Here is a 19,375-nt window from a genome sequence, read left to right as displayed (position 1 = left end):
GATAGCAAAAACATAAAGTTGATATGTTTTATTGTTAGCAACTGTAGTTTTCAAAGTTGCATAAGGTCATGTTCACAAAGTTTGGCAACAATTCAGAAGAGGCCAAATATATTGGCAATATTAGAGCAGATCAAAGAGTATTTAATAAGTTATGTAGTTCCTCCCTCTCCTGAGGAATGCGTAATGATTGCTTTTAGCAGCAAATTCCAAAAATGTTAATGACTTGGATATCAAAGTCATTTTATCAACTTTTGTTCACATAAACTATGCTAGAATTCAAGGTTGTTGAGTTGGAGGTCAAGGTATAACATTGGATTGCCTAGCATGACCTCAGTGATACACCTTTTAACACAAAACAAGAATGCTATATCTCCTTGGCACAAACCCTTAACAAGTGGAATACATGCAATATATGTCACTGCTGTAAAAATAATACTCAGTGGTATGTCTGTGTGCAGAAACTCTTTTTTCTTTTTTGTTTTGCCATAAGGATGATTATTTAGAGTTTGAACCATGGTTAATTTGTGAAGCAGCATTTAACTATTTATTTGTATTTATTATATCATTATCTTTACTTTTATTTACTTGTATTTTGATGGCATTCAGGGTTTCCAATCAGGATCAGATCCTCATCATATGCAGTATTCCAATAAGGGGTGGGCTGGGCAGTAGTCCCTGTTGAGAAAATCATAACATCAAAGTTGCATTTAGAGGAACTGAACCTTGTTAGAAACTGAAGGCATTTTAACAGGCGGCCGCGGGTACTTAGTACCTCACGGCATCCTGGTAAAAAGGATCAAGTAGCTTCCACAGGTCTATTTTATTCCATTATACTCTGTCTCCCTCCCTCCCCCACCCCACACACATACAGAATATTTATTTAGGCCAACACATTGGATCTGGGTTCAAACACAGTAAAAAGCAATACATTACCATGTTTGATACACAACATATTGTTTGTGCCCTTAGTATTAACAAATAAAAAGAGAAGTGCTACAATGCAATATGCCTGAGGCAAGGTATGAGTTACAGCAGTCAGAGCTATTCTAAAACAGATGCACAATATTTTATTTATTGCAAATCTACTCATATGTTCCCACAATCTTTATGCAAGGAAGATCATAATTCTCTTTCATTGAAAGATTAACAATTAACTCCATTCCTCTCACATCTTTCAAAATAAGTCCTTCTCCATACTTAAGAAATGTACTAATATACTCGTCTTTAGCTGAATAGAACTCCAAAACCTAAATAAGTTTTGGGCGGTATAAAAATATGTTAAATAAAAATAAACAAACAAATAAATAACTATAAAAATTAGGGTTGTCACAAACAGAGGACCATTAAAGACTGGCATACAATGGAAAAGTGCTTGCCATCCAATAGGCTGCCACTATATTTTCTAATCTAGAACATGTACTTTCCCTTCAGGTAGCTGGAGTGCGGAGGAGTTCCACAGAAAATCCTAAAGCAGCCTGGCACATGGCTCTGTGGGTGCCTGGAGTCGAAATCGATGGCACACTTTACCTTTTACTTTAACAAAAGGTGGCTAGCGGATCCTGATGTATGGTTAATGTATGTATAGTTAATGTATGGTGCACATTACCCCTTGAAGCTGTCGGAAGCTAGTGCTCCTTCCTCTTCACCCCTCAACATATCACCCCCAACCAGTTCAGCAACTGTCATTACTCTTCCTGCTTCCACTTCCCAGCCTCCTTGATCCAGTCTTGTTTCAATTCTTCTTTCCACAATTCCATGACTGGATATTTGGTCAAAGATTTTCTCTACATAGTTTCGAAGATTCTCCCCACTCCCACCTTAGAGATTTCCCTCAGGCTTTTGTTGTCACTGGAATCTAGCTGGATTCCACTGTAAACTACCTCACATTTTGGAAAGTTCCACCTCTCATTTTGGAAAGCTCAGAGTTCCAGTGTTTAACTGAACATGCTCGGAAGTCATGTTAACAAACTAAAACTGAAGTTGCAGCGGGGGGGGGGGGGGCTCATTTTCCCTTCAAGACTTTGCAAGGCTCGGACTGGGAGTTCTGCAAGGGATCTGTGCAAGAATGGGGGTTGCTAGCAACCCTCTCGCCTCTTGCAGAGTGCTGCAGGGTCCTACCAAGAGCTTCCAAACTGATTCTTGCAAAGCCATTGAAAGGGTTCTGTGTGAGGAAGGAGGCAGCTGGCAGCCTTCCCTCCTCATGCAGAGGCTTTGCAAGGGTCAGATTGTTCTGCTCCTTGCAAGTGTCATTTAGAAGAAGAGGCTGCATGCTGGCAGCTTCTAATTGCCACAGCCCCCTTGCAAAAGGTGGCAAGATGCTGAGAAGAGGCTGTCAGCAAGCAGCCCCCTCTTTTCAGCTCCTGCCCTCTTTAAACATGCTTGGAAGTATTTGGTGCCTGAAGTGAGACAGTATTTTTACCTCTTCTTAAGCATCTCAATGCCTTGGGACAACCATACTAGTATTAGCAATTGAGGCTGTTCTCACGAGCCGCCAAGCCCAGGCTTAGGCAGAGAAGCCTGAGCTTGGCTGCTCATGAGAACTGCCGGGATCCATATGAATCCCGGAACTGTTGCGGCACTAAATCTGACTTTCAAGTCTGGCTTTTAGCCAGGCTTAACAGAGCGAGTGCACTGTTAACCCAAGCTCCAGGACTGTGTGTCAGTGTGGGTTACTTGCAACCCACGCTGACACAGAGACGGGCACCTAGAGTGCCTGTCACTCGGAGAAATCCCCCAATGCACTGCACAGAGTGCACTGTGGGATACCTAGAGGCCAGGAGGTGTCATCCTGGGCTCCAGAGACCGGGTTGTGTGGGAACGCAGTCAGTGCTCCCAGCAGGGATTGTTCACTTGTCTGGGGGGAAGGTAAGGACTGTGCAGCCTTACTCTGCCTGCCCGCCCCCCAGTCATGTAAATAGCTCCATTGTGTAGGTGAGACCTTCACATATAAGGTGAGATATCAATATCACTGAAAACTTAGAGAAATTGAGCATTTTTTCTAGGATTTCACTACTGGGAAACAAAGTTCAAAATGACCTGCAAAATAGCTAGTGCTTTTTTAAAAAAAGAATATTATTAAAAAAAAATATCTACCAGTAATCTTTAGTCCACAAACATCTGCAGTGTGAAAAACAGCTGACACCAACTTCTTGCAAGTGTCACCACTGAAGCAGGTTAAATACAGGTCTTCTAGTTCATCAGTTTATGACACCAAAGCAACTTTTAGGGTAATACCTAATCTGACTATGTGATTAAATTGGTACAATACGAATAACTGAATGGTTTAGCACAGACAACGCCTTATCAAAAAATGCATCTGTTGATCCAAACCCCAGTTTCCCATAGTGTTCCCGCCCTCCAGATGTTCATATTTAGCTTTTAGCTCTTGGTAGCCATGCTTTATTTTTACAGCTGTGCAATCATTATATTTTGATATTATTCCTGGTGCTCTCTCTTTTTGAACTATAAGTGTTTTTATATATTATGCAATCTGGAGAAATCATTTTCTCAACTCAGCAAGTAAGAATGTGCAATGCATAGTACACTTACTCCATTATATTAGACTGGCAGCTGCAGTATATTGCTGTTATTACACACATAATATTCATTGGCTTAGCTTCCATTTCATTGCCTTACAGGGTTGAGCACTTTAAACTGTAGCTACTTGGCTTAAATGGAAGACCAGAGGCCCTTTCTGTTTCCAGAGCCCTTAATGTTCAAACTCTTGAATAACAGGGTGTGCAAATTTATGCTCAAAATAGTTTTAATGCTAGGAAAAGATTCTACATGGAGCTCTGCAGAGAACCAGATAAAAAGTGAACAAACATTATATGAGGAGCGGGGAGGGGGAATATGTATTTTGCTATCTATTATAAGGACAAAGCTTGCTAATGAGGACAGATCTGAGGTTTCCTTTTATCAGACATAACCTGATTTATCAATCAGAGAAAGGGTTGGTGGGTGGTTTGGTTCCTTTGGTGGAGTTCCACTCAATTAGATCATATAGTTTTGCCTCATTGTGTTAGAATATGATAATTAACCATGATACCTTCCATGCCAGGATATTGTGTGTGTGCAGGACTAGCTTTGTTATTGATTTAATAAAGCTGCAGAGATTGTTTAACTGAATCAAACCTATGTTGTATCTTTATTAGTGATCTCAAAGTGGCAAAGTAAAGTCCTCAGCCTTAGCTTAGATGCATCTAGACAGGGCAGTATCTGTATAAATCAGATTCACATGAGAAAGAAAACAGAAATTTATTTGAGAAAGAAAAAAGAAATTAACAACACAGGGAGGCTATTCACATGAGCATGCAAAACCAGGCTAAGGGAGCCCAGTCTGGTTTTGCACGCTTGTGTGAACCACCGGGATCACTCCTGATCTCAGTGGCTACACAGTGGCAAACCCAGACTAAGTAGCCTCCTAGTTAAATGAGGTTAAGGGAGTGCTTGCTCCCTTAACTCCATTTAACTAGGAGGCTACTTAAGGGAGTGAGTCCTCCCTTAACCACATTTAATTGACCATGTGTCTGCCGCGGCTGCTTGCAGCCATGGTGGGTACACTCGAGGGGAGGAAGGATCCCAGTAATGCACCCGTACTCGTGTGGTGCATTATTGGGGCTCTGTGGGGTGGGGTGCCACACAATGGCGCTTCCCTGCACTTGACCCCCAGAACAGCTGGCCAAGGCACGGGAGAGCCACAGGTGAGCCACCACTTGTCTGAGTGGGCGATCCGCCCTCCCAGCAAAGAGTGAGTGATCATCTGTGGGGAGGGTTGGGCAAACCCACTCGCCCCACAGACCTCGAAGAAGCTCTTCTCACTGATCATGATCACTCACTCTTCTCCGGGAGGGCGGATCACCCACTGATCGTGAGAAGAGCTCCAAAGTATTTAATTAATTACTTGCTTCTTTTCTAACCTGGAACCCATTTGTCAAGAAAAAACTCCTCTTTGATGCTGAATATAATATTGATGATTTAAATTGATATTTCAGATATGAAGAGACAGGGAGTTGGTCTTGTAGTAGTGTAAGTAAGTACAATAGCAAGTTGTACTTGTTAATGTAATAACAAATAAGTACAATAACGATAAAGGTTATTGTTATAACCACTTATCATAACATATGTAACATGTAGAGAAAAACATTAAAACAGAACACAGTGTTCCATAAAGTTACTTCAGCAATATAGAATATTAGTTAAGCTAAAACCAACACTACAGTTTAGAACAAGGCATAATAGACGTAAATTTTAAAAGCAAGCAAGGCAAAAGTGGCAACTTGATAACTGACATATGGAATCACATCTGCAAGAAGATAAACATTCCACATCCGAACCCTTGAATTTGTCTGTGATCTGTATGAACGTGTTTCCCTAATCAGGGAAGGGACAAGCCTAGAAAGGAAAATAAAATACATAGTGGATAATATTCTTCATCTGCTAGCGCCACAAGGGCAATTGTGCTGTTTCACCATTTTGAAGAATCCCCTTTTGTGGATACGTCGTGCGCATAGTTTGAAAGTCTCGTGGAAATTCTCTTTGCTAAGCAGGGTCCACTTTGGTTTGCATTTGGATGGGTGACCATAGGAAGCTGCCATATACTGAGTCAGACCATAGGTCCATCTAGCTCAGTATTGTCTACACAGACTGGCAGTGGCTTTTCCAAGGTTGCAGGCAGGAATCTCTCTCAGCCCTATCTTGGAGATGACAGGGAGGGAACTTGGAATGTAGATGCTCTTCCCAGAGCGGCTCCATCCCCTAAGGGGAATATCTTACAGTGCAAACACTTCTAGTCTCCCTTTCATATGCAACCAGGGCAGACCATGCTTAGCTTAAGAGGACAAGTCATGCTTGCTACCACAAGACCAGCTCTCCTCTCCAGTGTGTGACCATGAGTGAATGATGTGTGATATTCCCTTAGGGGATGGGACCATCACTCAGTGGAAGAGCATCCACATGCTTGCATGTAGAAAGCCCCAGTTTCACTCCCTAGCATCTCCAGAAATGGCTGGAAGAGAATCCAGCCTGAAACCTTGGAGAACTGCTGTCAGCCAGTATAGACAATACTGAGCTAAATGGACCAGTGGTCTGACTCAGTATAAGGCAGCTTCCTATGTTCTAAATGTTTGTTTGTGTATTTATTAAAATATTTAATATACCGCCCAATCCACAGGGCGGTATACAAAATAGCAGCATCTGAGCTTTTCAAAAAACATTTTTAAAGGGTTTTAAAGGGCAAATGCATGGCGGAAAAGAAATATCTTCAATAAGGATTTAAAGGCTGAAAGGGAGGAGGCAGGCCCAATCTGGGAGGGGGGAGTTCCAGAGTAGGGGGGCAGTAACAGAGAAAGCCCTTCCACAGGCCCTAGTACTATGGACCTCTCTGAGATCAGGGACCGAAAGAAGGGCAACCTGAGAAGATCTCACAAGACAGGGCAGGACTGGCCAGGAGAGGCGGTCCTGAAGCTAAACAGGCACTACGACCTGAAGAGTTTTTAAGGTAAGAATCAGCACTTTGTTTGTTTGTTTGATTGATTTCTATACCACCCTTCCAAAAAATGGCTCAGGGCGGTTTACACAGAGAAATAATAAATAAATTGAATTGGACCCGGAAGCAAACAGGTAACCAGTGCAGCGACCGCAGAAGAGGTGTCACATTATCATATCTTCTAGTGCCCATAAGCAGGTAGGATGCCGTATTCTGGACCAACTGAAGCTTCTGGGTCGTCTTCAAAGGCAACCCCAAGTAGAACACATTACAGTAATCCAAATGAGAGGTGATGAGGACATGAGTTACAGTTGCCAGGGCCTGCCGGTCAAGAAAGGGTTAGGTTATCAATAATTGTGGTTCATTATTGGGGGGCGGGGGGCACACAATGGCTTCCCTGCACCTGACCCCCGGAGCAGCAGACTGAGGCACCATTAGGGCCCATTTGAAAAATAACAAAGCTTCAGCATTTACAAATTGCCTTTCCATTTACAAAAAGGAAAAATCTGAAAGGAGGCCTAGAATTTGGGTTTGTGCCAAGTTGCAGAGAGCCCTAAGGCAAAGCCCTGCACTGTCTCCCACCACCAGTAATCATGGGCAAGCAGTACCCCCCATGGTACCTGGAAAAGCTAAATACACAGCAGATGGATGCTTTTTAAGTGCCACCACATAAGGTGCAGGTTGTGGTACTGAAGGAGCATCCACTGCCTCTGCCCTCTTCCTGATAAGCCTCTCAGCTGGACCTTGACAAGCTTACTGGGCATTGGCTGCTCATTCAGCGATGTTACAAATACGATGAATATTTATATACTGCTTATCAACCAAAGTTCCCAAAGCGGTTTACTTTGATATAAGATATATCAAAGATATAAGATATATAAGATATATCATAGATATAAATAAAATCTCTCCCTGTCTGCAAAGGGCTCACAATCTAAAAAAGAAACACAAGACAGACACCACCACCAGCCACTGGAGGGGTACTTGAAAAGGTGACTCTTTGCTCAGTTAGCAGTGGGTGTTAGATTTCCCATGTCCCTTCATGATGCTGTAGCTGGCGGGTGGGGCATGGGATATCTAAAATGCAAGCAGAGCTGAAGGAGGAGTGTCTGATGCTACCTGATAAGGTTGCCCCAAGGCCCAATAGGGAGGCTTACTTGTGGTGATGGACAGCAATGGTGACAGCAGGTGCTCCTCCTATTGACTGGGGCTTCAGGGATTGGCTGGGTAGGCTGTCTAATGGGCATGGGCCCGAGGTCTGTCCCTGACCTGGCCAACCCTTGACACTGGTCTTGCTCAGAATAGCCCTGCATGTATCTGCAGTCCATCATAAGCAAACCATTTCAAGTTTATAGAGCAAGGAGATATTCAATCAGTTCAAAGTCCAGTGGAGCAGAAGCCTGAATGTTCTGGCTGCAGTATTTTTTGTCATCACAGCAAGCTGTCTGTCATGGGTCAGATATACTCCAAGCAATCGGACAAGTGTTGCTTTGAATTTGTGTCTATCAGAAATCATATATCTAGGCTTTCAGATCTGTTGTGCTTTTCACAACTAATGGAACACTTTGAGGGGAATACCAACCTGAACAGAAGTGTTCAGAACATAATTTTTGAACAGAAGCTTATTTATATTTTAAAATATAAATATTTAAAAAATAATCCTATATAACAGCCTGATGTTTCAAAGAGTTGAACATTTCTATGAATTAAAGAATGCCTGGAAATGCAGACTGTTAACCAATCTTCAAGCGAGTGCAGTACAGTACAAAATTAATCCCAAGTGTGAGCAGTAAACTATATTAATATTCCGAGTTGGAACAAAAATGAAACAGAAAATTAAACATAAGGACCAAAACACCTTTACTAATTTTTAGTAACAGTAATGAATAGGGATGTGCACAAAACAGATTTTGCATTTTGTTTTGAACTCGAAATGAAATGCAAAACAGCCAAAACATTCCATCAAGACAGTGGTCAAGCTGGCTGTTTCAATGGAAGAAACTCAAACTCAGCCATAGGGAACAACTGAGAACTCGAAACACACATTGTTCCCCATGGGTAGCTCCTAGGGACACCAAAATGGGTTGTGTGGAAGGGCATGATGCGTGCTACCTACCACCAAACCCACAAAAGAATTGGTCAAGCAGGCAATTTTAACACATTTTTAACCTTTCCTTTCCCCAACCACCCCCTCCCCCCCGCCAAGATCCTAAGGGAGTTTTGGGGAAAGATTAAAATTGTATTAAAAAATAACCCACTTCTCCATATTTTTGTTGATTGGGTGGTAGAGAGCATCCATCATGCCCTTCCACACAACCCACTTTGGTGTCCCTAGGAGCTACCCATGTGGAACAATGGGGTGTTTTGAGTTCCCCCATTGTTGGCTGGAACAAGCTGCATTCACAGAGTGCAATGCATTTTGCAACCCTGTCTTGCAAAACACTGCAGAAACACACAGTAAAAGGGAATCTGTTACAACACAGAACACACATTTCAAACACAGTCCAAAAATGGCCAAAAAAGAAACACTGACCCAGAATCCACTGCCAGCCACAGTGCTTGCGCTGCAGTAACATCATTGGCACAAGTTGCTCTCTTACACACAATTATGACTCCTTATGTTACTTCCCAGCATTGCAACAGCAGCACCACAGCAGCACCCTAGCAGCAAGCATAGCCATAAGCTCAACTAGAGCAACTTCAACCACATTTTGACTGAGCACATCTTCAGTGTAGATTGCAGAACAGACATACAAGTTAGTCTCAAGGACAGACATGTTCATCACAGCAATCACCAATAAATATTACACACACACACACACAGAGCTAGCTGCCACTGTCCATTTCTCACCGCAGCACTATCTCACAAACAAAACAAACCTCAACTCAAGGAAGGTTCAATATAGGCACCCAAGTGCTGCCTTTGTCAATCTGATCCAGGAAACTCAGATAGGTATAGCAGCAATAGCACAGCATTTTATACTCAATGCTGAAAAAGAAAACCACAAAATCAAACCTTTCTTCCTCCTGTCCTGATGCATCCTCTTCTTCAGGAGAGGCATAAGGGCTCTCTCTGCCTCCCAGTCCCTTTGAATACAATTTGAAATTCCCTCCAAAAGTGTTACCTCCCTCTCCGTAGCCAGTGGGGGCATAGTTGCCCATGACAACACTTGTCTTGTATGCTAACAAGCCAACCAAGAAGCAAGGAGAGTGCAAGTCAACCAGAAGCCAGTACCAGAAAACCAATCAGCAACGGGAAAATAAACCTCCAAAATTGGGCTTGGAACATCAAAACATTTCAATTGAAATAGAGGTTGTTCTGCTCTGAGCTCGAAACAGGCTTTTTTCTTTCTTTTTAAAAATGGTGTTCAATTTTGAGCATGAAATGCTCAAAGCAGCCTGTTTCAAGTTCAAATGTTTTGCCAGCAAATACGTCCCTGAGGATTGCGGGACTACACTGGGCATTTTTTCAGTAGGCACAGAGGGCTACAGAAGGAAGGGGGGATTAGTGGAAACTACATATCCCTTATTGTGCACATGCAAAATGTTTTTCAGTGCACAGTACAATTTGGATGTCAGCCAAGATATGGGGATTCAGTTCCTCTATGCCTGCCCCACCGAAGAGCTGCTCAATGGAATTTTTTCACTAGGTGTTTTTCAAAAGACTACATGTGTGCAGCTTTTGTCACTCTGCATATGCACTATTTGATCTGAATCATTATGAGGATAAGCTTCACACTTGATAACTACTCTTTCACCTGGTCTTGTGAATTGCCTATAAAGCAAAAGAAACAAACAAAGCTAAAGGAAAAAGTTTGGAAGCTGGAATATCAGCTCCTTCTGGGCATTCTATGTGAGTATGTGTGTTCACAAATTAAATGAAAATGGAGGAACTAGTGCTATGAGGTCTTCATGCATGATCATTTGGCTGGATTTATTTAGGTGGATTCATGAGGTGGATGAATCACTGAGCAATCACTTGAGGTCTCTTAAGTATATATCCAAGGAAGTCCATGAAGATGGAGAATGACAAGGATAGCTTAGAACAGAATTCCTTCTGGAAAGAGGCTGAATGTAATGATCCATGAAGAAGACTCAGAACAGATCCTAAAGCTGAAATCTGAGGAATCAGATTTAGCAACCACCAAACTCTAGCCAAATAAGAGAATTTCTGGGAAACCAGCAAAAGCAGTAGAAAATATTCTTCAACACATAGGCCAGATCAGATGGAAATATTCCAGACTTATTGCCAAACGTTTATTGCCAAAAAAGACTTATTGTCAAACACTTACTAATGCTGCTAGCTAGCTAGAAAATAAATACTCTTGAAATTGACTAACTCATTCAGACAGGTATCAACATTGTTAGGGTTCTTTCACATCTATACATTTCACATCTGTACATTTCATATAGTTCCTAACAAACTCTGACATTTGCACATCTTTCCTCTGAAACAGAGAACTTGAAATGTAGTTCCAAATGGTAAAGCTACTTCTCTACTAGACGGGAAATGAAAAATGATACATGGTCCAAGACTCTCAAGCGCTAGAAACCAACACAAATGGGAAATTTGTAGTCTCCTCCTTAAAACAGAGGATAGGCCGTTCACCAGTCTTCCCTCTAAGACCTGTGCATGTGCAGGCCCACACAAGTGTTTTGATGTCCGCTCAGTTAATTTTAGATCCCACTCAGATTGAACCAGGAAGGCCCCACTCCAAATATACATGAGCACACAATGCTTTGAAACTGCTGCCCAGAAAAGAAATCACTCTGTACACAGATAAAAAAATGAGAGAGAACACTGCCATTCACCCCCAAATTGTTAAAGTATTTGCCTATCATCAAGAAACCTAATCTTAGCACTCACATAGTCCAAGAGACCATGTATCTTTAAACAGGGAAGCATAAAATATACCATAAAATGTAATAAACTTTGTATTTATATATTAAACCTAAAATTAACATGATGATTAACAGAAAAGTTTAAAAATGGAACAAAATAACATACTCTTTATTGCACTTTCAAATGTTCATAATTATTCTTCATTCATACGTACAACAATGTTCATACACTATCTTGTAATCCAACAACCCGGCAAGAAAATAGAAGAGCTTTTCTCACAATCCCTGAGAAGAGCTCGTGGGCTGTCTGCAGGGAAGGAGGGTTAAGCGTACCTTCCTCACAGACGATCGGTGGACAGCCCCTGAGTGGGCAGATTGCCAGCCCAGATGAGCAACAGCTCCCACTGCAGTTCCCAGGTTGGGGTGCCAGGATGTGCCGCGCGTTGCCCCAATAATGCATCTCGCAAGTGTGCAGTGCATTACTGGGACCCCTCCTTGCCCCCCAAGTGTGCCAGCTGCGGCAGCAAACAGGCACAGCTGACACATGGTCAGAAAAATGAAGTTAAGGGAGCGCTCACTCCCTTAACCTCATTTTAGCAGGAGGCTTCATAGGCAGGTTTGCTGCCATGTAGCCGCCGGGATTGGATGCGATCCCGGTGGTTCACACAAACATGCAAAACTGGGCTAGGTTCCCTTAGCCCAGTTTTGCATGCCTGTGCGAATATCCTCAAAGCTATTCTCCCCATAGGAGGCAGGGTGAGGGAGAAAGAGAGGCCATTCACACGTGTAGAGGAAACTGGGCTAAGGGAGCACAGCCTGGTTTCCCCTAGCTATTAGGAGCAGTGTGTCTCCTGGTGTGTGAACCACCAGGAGACACACTGCTCCTCATAGCTAGTCCGCCTAATCCCCCCCCCCCGTTAAATGAGGTTAGCAGAGTGAGCACTCTGCTAACCCCATTTTTCAAATTGTGAGTTGCCACGGTGTGGCTCTGTGCCGCGACGACCCACGAGGAGACCCCTGACCGCTACAGCAAGCCTCCTGGCATTGGGGCGTGCCCCCCAATCCCCACAGCCCCAACTGGCTCCATGACAGAGCTGGTAATTGTGTGGGCAGCCGATCCAGCTGCCCAGGGCAAGCTTTCTGCTCATCTGTGGGGAGAGTGGACCAAGCCCACTCTTCCCGCAGAACCCTCTAAGGCTAGCTAGTGAATTCATGGTAGAGGCAAGAAGCAAACCAAGGAATTCTTTATTTATAGATCAGTCTCCTTGCCACAATGCGACACAAGTTTTCAGTACAGCATTCAAGCAAGCAACCAACAGGTCAACTAAAATTTAAAGTAACATTTGTCTCTTAATAACGGCATAGAATAGATTGGACTGCGGGAATTACTTTTACCCACTTCAATCAGCCTTGCACTAGGATAGGAGAGAGTTCTAGTAGCAGTTAGGGATATGCGAACTGATTTGGGTACAAAACAATTTGTACCCAAATCTACCTGTTTGGGGTAATTTATAGACAAAACAAAGAACCTCTGTGCTAGCTGGCCAGGTTTGGGTCCAAAACAAATCACCCAGATTTCAGACCTGAAAAATATGTACCGGTAGATTCAGACCTCTATTTTGTGGCAATCTCTCTTACTGTCTCCATTTTGTGTCAGGAAATATTTTGAAAATCCCACCCTCTCAAGCTTTGGATTGGATTGACTTACAGTGTGCAATGACTGGTTGGCGATTCCACCCTGTTTCCAGATTGGCTCGTTTCCATTCAAAACTTGTGTTGCCAGGGGTGACTGACTCTGCATTGGCTAGTGGAAGGGTCAAAGAAGAGACAAGGGTGGGGGAATTCGAAGGAGGGATTTTCCAATGTACTTAAGGAGGCAGCCATCCACCATTCTGCCTTTCTGCCTCGTGGGAAGAGAGGGGGGGAAAGAGTCAGAGGAGCTTTGTTTTGTCTTGCCTTGCCTGCCTACTGCCTGGAGTGGATTCTCTGCTTTTTGTTCCTTCTTTCCTGATTGAGGAAAAGAAGATAATTTTTTTTCCCCATCCCCTTTCTGCTGCTGACAGAATCACTGCTTGTCCCTGCTGTCTGTGTGAGTTGATTTGGGTACAAAATGATTTGTACCCAAATCTACCTGTTTTAGGAGATTTGTGGACAAAACAAATCGCCCCTGTGCTAGCTGGCCAGATTTGGACCCAATACATATTGGGGGTGATTCAATTCAGGCCTCCCAGTCAGGGGTTTGATTCAACAAATCAAATTATTGGGGGAGGGGAATCAATTCGTGCACATCCCTAGTAACAACCAGACACGTAACTGTGTTTGTAGAATGCAAGCTTTATGTATGTGTATGTCTAAACTATTTGTATTTTAAGAAATGGTGTGATGGGGAAGGGGAAATGGTGCTGGTAATAGCTGCATGTGAGACCTGTCTTCCATAGCAATAATAATAATAAAAAAAACCCCATTGCCAACTAGACTTTCATTAAATTAGGACAAGATGACAAATATGAAATCTGCTAACATGCAAGCAGGCAAACATTATAGAAGGTTTTTACTGCACAAAAATGGATTTGAGCACTAGGGAAGAAAATATATTGAAAGCACTTCCTAATGAGCTTCATTCATTCCTCCCTCCCACGCAGCGGGGCTTATAATGGCACAGCAACTGATCTCTGATTGTGAATCTGGGGAAGCATGTACTTCGCACATGTATTATCTTTGAAGAATCAGAGAAAAGCAGGGAAAGATGCAAGATGCAAGCTGATGGAACACTTGCAATGGCAACTAGCAAAATCAGTGACCAGTAGCACAGCTCAATGTCAATTTAACATAAAAAACACACACATATAAACCACATACTCCATGTTATATTCAAACACAATATTAAAGAAATCAATGTGAATGTCATAAAGACAACTTAGAATAGTTACTTGAAAAACCCGCTGACAGCCATTCACCACAAAGGCAAGGCTAAATTCTTACTACTCAATTAACAATGGATAACATCTCCAACAAAAGCTAAAACACACACATCCTCTAGAGCAGAGCTGCTGAGTTTTGGTCCTCCTGCAGTGTTGACCACAATTCCCATAATCCCTGGCTATTGCCCACTGTGGCTGGGGATTATGGAAGTTGTAGGCCAACATCTGCAGGAGACCTGGTCTAGAAGGACACTAATGAGCTAAGTAAATAAGGTTATTCTTAACTAAATTATTACTTCCTGATAACAGAGCTATGTGGGGGGGAACGGAAACATTATTCTGCTGACTAATTTAAGATTAAGTAACAGTTCCTGAAATCAAGGAAGTCACTCATAACAGCCTATTTTGTAAAGAAAATTAAATTATAAAATAAAACTATCATATATTATCCAGTTAGCTGAAAATAAGAATGAGATTGTTCCATCCTTACAAAAAGTATGAAAACAAAATCAACAACAAACATGATTGATTTAATACAGATAACAATCTGATAGGTAAAATCTTAGCAAGATTTGGACAGCAGGAAGCAATTCATGTACAAGTCAGTTTATAGTGAAACTATTGCAACATGGCTATCCAAGTGTCTTTTGCTTTCTCTGACTTTGGGAACAGTGAAGTTTACCTAGAATCGTGAAACAGTCCTCATAGGCCTCTCAAATTGATTAAATGTTTATGGTGCATTTTAGAAAAGGTTCCTCTCACAATCCCATTTCTAAAAAGCTTGGTGCATCCATTCGTTTTAAAAGTGTCAAATCAGGGAGAAATCAATGTGTTAAGAATTGCCTCGTAATATTGTTGTGGGATTAATCTTACAGAATAGATCATCAGCACGATTACCTTTGGCATTCTGTGTGCACAGAGTTCCATTCTAAGCATGAAAAGCCTTCTAATGCCAACATAGGAGAGCCATATATTGAATGATCTGCCACCATTCAATATTTAATCCTGCAATTGAAGCCACTAAAGGGATACAACAAAGTAACAAGATGAATGAATTGTGACCTCCAACTTGCAAAATGACATCCTAAACAATTTATCTTATGGGCACGTAGTGCCTCCCATGACTAATATTTCTATCACTTCTCCTGAGTTTGGGATTTGCAGATTTGATCAATGCCATATTAGCAAAGTACCTGAGGTGACAGACTGGGAATCCATTGCTTATGCTTGAACAACATGCTGGGTCAATTTGGCATTTCTGGAGCCTAAAACATAGGCCTGTTAATGAAAAATCAATTTGATTTCCACAATTGCATTCCTAAGCAACTCTTGCAAGGTGACTAGAAAAAAACTGTTTGTGAATTTATGAGGGGGGTGGGGGGAAGCATAATATTTTCCAAACAAAGATGGTAAGGAAGCAGGTGGTTTTAAAATTACTTAAGCATTACACCTTTGACATTCAGTTACATTATTGTTTATATGGATAATGATTTGGTGATATTGTCAGTGTGCAATTAATGGCTTATCTTTGTTTAAACTTGTTAAAGCCTGTAATAAATTCCACAGACAGAACAGACAATACTTACTTTTTTTTTTTAAATGCAGGAGTTAAAAAGAGACTGATACAAATGTAAGAGAAAAAATGGCTAAGAAATCAACACCTAATTTAAAGTAGGAGATGAACAACTGTGGTTTTGTGGCTATTCAATACACTTCCCCTGCACTGATTATGCCATCAAGGAAAGTACGCAGACCCTCCTGCTCCCTTTCTCTAGCTAGAGTGGGGCACGTATTTAGTTTGCAATGGCAACCGGCACAAATCTAAGCATGATTTCTGTCTAAGCAAAATGATATTTATATAAATAAATGCAAAATGTCTGAATCTCCAGTCTATGATCAAACTAGCATTACCCAAGTCAAGTTGCATACAAGCAATTTTGCCTGCCTGGCCTACGAACCCATGGCACTGGCAGAATAATAATAATATTTGCACTGTCCGCTCTACGATGCACACATATTTCCTACACAGTGACTATCTCTGGACAGTGAAAACAATGTATTACGTGACTCTCTGGGCCACTTCTTATGACACCTTTTGTACTTGGTTACAGATACCTGAGTACAACATTTATCTGCCTCACCTCTTCTGTTACCAGCTCTATGCTTGCTGACCTTACAAGCAAAGTAGGCTTGAGGCTGATGGCTTGCAGCCTTTCCCTTGGATAAGCCACACACTGATAATCTTCTGAGTGAGAGCCCTGGCTACTCTGTTCCCAGAATTTTATGAATCTGCAATGCTTTGCCATCTGCTGAAATTGTTAACTGGGATCAAAGGGGGAAATGTTGATGATTTAAGGAGCACTCTACAGATTCATGCAAAATAAGGCAACACCCTGCTTTCCTGTTGCTCTTCACTGAGGTTCTTTAAAAAACTAAATTAAACGAAATACTTAGAAGTTAAGTGGTGGCCCCAACTATTCAGCAGATGTATATAAGCTCATGCTGGCAGGTAAAGTATTACTCAATGGAAATCCTATTGAAATTAAGTAGTATTTTAGAGCAACTAGAGCAATTCACTAAGTCTGGATGTCAGCTGCTATGTGTTTTTTCAATATACCTTGGAACTGATGTCACCTCTTGTCAACTCTGTTTGTTTTCCAGATGCAGTTCAGACACTGGTATTTGCCCTGTATTTTCTGTTATGAAGACACACACACAAAGAATCTGCTCAAGTTCTCTGCAATCTCCATTTTCTCCTTAAGCATCCCTTTCAGTCCCTTGTAATCTAAGTACAACTGCTTCCCAGACAGGTTTTGTGCTGCTTATGTATTTTAAAAATTTTAATTGTTCACCTTTACATTTTTAGCCACACACTCTTCCAGGACCGTGGGGAAGCTGCTGCTAGCCCTGGTTTAGCTTGCCGGCAACAGCCCCCTCAAACACACACCCTGCATCTGATGTCAGGGGGTGTGGCATGCTTGCAAATAGACCCACGCCCATTTTCAAGCATATTCTGGCCAGTACCACGTTTGCAGTGAGGCCAGGAGTGGCTCCGCTCCCAGCCTCATGGCAAACGCGGCGCTGGCCAAAATATGCTTCGACATGGGGGGGCGTGAGCGCGGTGGCCTGGGTTCTTTGAACCTGGTCATGCAATGGTGGCTCTGCCCATGCACTCTTCAAATTCTTTTTTCACATCTCTCATTGTCACCTTTGCTCCCCTCATTTGGGCAGGATTTCCATTTACTGGCTGACATCCAGGCTAAGTTACTAAGTACTATGCTGGAGTTACTCTAAAGGACTACTTAATTTCAGTAGGACAACCTGGGAGTAATTTAGTCAGTAACTTCTTGCTTTTCATAGCTTCCTTTACTCCAAAGAGATGACCCAGAACGTAGGATGGTGAAATAACTAGTTGGCTTCACAGGGTTGCTGGCAAGCCAATAAGTAGGGAATATTTAGGTAAAGCACCAACTCCTGATGGGCATTACATTTCAACCCACCCAAGTCTGGTTACTGAGTTCTGACCAACTTTTTCCTGAGATTGCCCAATTTCAACTCTTGGTCACAAGTGGGCAGAGGATTTCAGGTGGAAGTTGGGGAAACTCCATAAGCTGGCATGTGAACTGGACTTAGGTGGGTTGAGACATCACGGCCATTGAAAGAACATAGTCTCAGTTCCCAAATTTTTACCTAAATGTTCCCTGCTTACTGGTTTGCCAGTGGCCATGTGAAGCTGCCCAGTGATTTGAATTTCTCAGCCAAAAGTGGCTGCAGTGCACTACTTAGGAGCTATCAGACTTCTCTTACAACAAAATTATAAACATTTTGCATTATGACAAGCTAAACAAGATAACTAGATGTAAAGTAGGACATGTTTCCTGTTCTTTAATAGTTGTGCAGAAGAATAAATTTTGATAGGTGTAGAATTTCTTATCCTTGTATGACAAGTTGTACCTCTACTGTGCAGCAAGATGGAAGATGCAAGAGCCTGTCCCCCTTTCCATCTGATCAGCCTAGTCCAAACTCCTATATTATGATGTATATATTTTTAAAATTGTATATTTCTTCCAATATTTTGTATAACAATTTCTAATTGGTACACCTTTATGTAAGTTTCTCATGAGAGTATTGCAATAATACACTTCAGAAATATTTACATGTACAAATGAAAATGGCTGAAATCAGCTCTTCAGCATTACTTCTATAAATATCAAATACTGGTGGTTAAATATAAACCAGGTTATTACCACAGAGAAAACAACAGAATATACTGTGAATTTACATTCAAAAGAACATATACATGCACAGACTAACATTTCTATTCCACTTTTAATTTGGCAGGGGGTGGAGGGAACCCAAAACAATCTGCTTCCAAAATGTAATGCATTAATCCTTAGCATAACATTTTGAAAACGGGGGAAATAAAATAGAAATATATGTCTATAAATGTCTTGAGAGTTAATCCCAAGACCAATGAAGTCAAAATGAGTTTTAAATATGATTTCAGAGAGATCTTGAAATGCAGAAATTAGGATTTACAAGTAGAAACCCATGAACATTCCAGGACTTCTACAAATATACTTTGCACCAATTTTCCTTTCCTCAAGGACACCCTTTACCCCCAACCCACACACCACATAACCCATGTTCCCAGCAATTGACTGCAAATTTAAGTGCTGAAAGTTTCAGAAGCAGTGACAGGCTTCTGAAGCTGAAGAATTCTGGGAGAGGAAGAAGGTCCCTTCCAATTCAGAGCTGTGTCAGTAACTGCAAGTTAGGAACATAGGAAGCTGCCATATACTGTGTCAGACCATTGGTCTATCTAGCTCAGTATTGTCTTCACAGACTGGCAGCAACTTCTCCAAGGTTGCAGGCAGGACTCTCTCTCAGGCCCTATCTTGGAGAAGCCAGGGAGGGAACTTTGGAACCTTCTGCTCTTCCCAGAGCGGCTCCATCCCCCGAGGGGAATATCTTTCAGTGCTCACACTTCTAGTCTCCCTTTCATATGCAACCAGGGTGGACCCTGCTTAGCTAAGGGGACAAGTCATGCTTGCTACCACAAGACCAACTCTCCTCTCCGTAGTTCTGCCTCCACAGCACAATGTTAATATACGTTACCACAGGG

The 19,375-nt window shown here is 42.0% G+C and overlaps 1 protein-coding gene across 28 annotated transcripts in view; it reads right to left on the bottom strand.

The window, feature by feature from the left end:
* The window catches only part of TENM3 (teneurin transmembrane protein 3), a 2,371,016-nt gene that overhangs the window by 459,534 nt on the left and 1,892,107 nt on the right, over positions 1–19,375 (bottom strand). For 16 of the 28 annotated variants that reach the window (XM_053252610.1, XM_053252608.1, XM_053252605.1 and 13 more), the window contains one exon: positions 586–675. The exons of the other annotated variants lie outside the window; for them this stretch is intronic. In XM_053252610.1, the coding sequence (XP_053108585.1) occupies positions 586–675 (90 nt within the window). The remainder of the gene's footprint in view (positions 1–585; positions 676–19,375) is intronic. 28 annotated transcript variants of the gene reach the window in all.

This window comes from Hemicordylus capensis, chromosome 5, assembly GCF_027244095.1.
Source record: "Hemicordylus capensis ecotype Gifberg chromosome 5, rHemCap1.1.pri, whole genome shotgun sequence".
Classification (NCBI taxonomy): domain Eukaryota; kingdom Metazoa; phylum Chordata; class Lepidosauria; order Squamata; family Cordylidae; genus Hemicordylus; species Hemicordylus capensis.
Note: the sequence above shows the minus strand (reverse complement) of the source record. Positions and strands in the feature narration are given on the sequence as shown.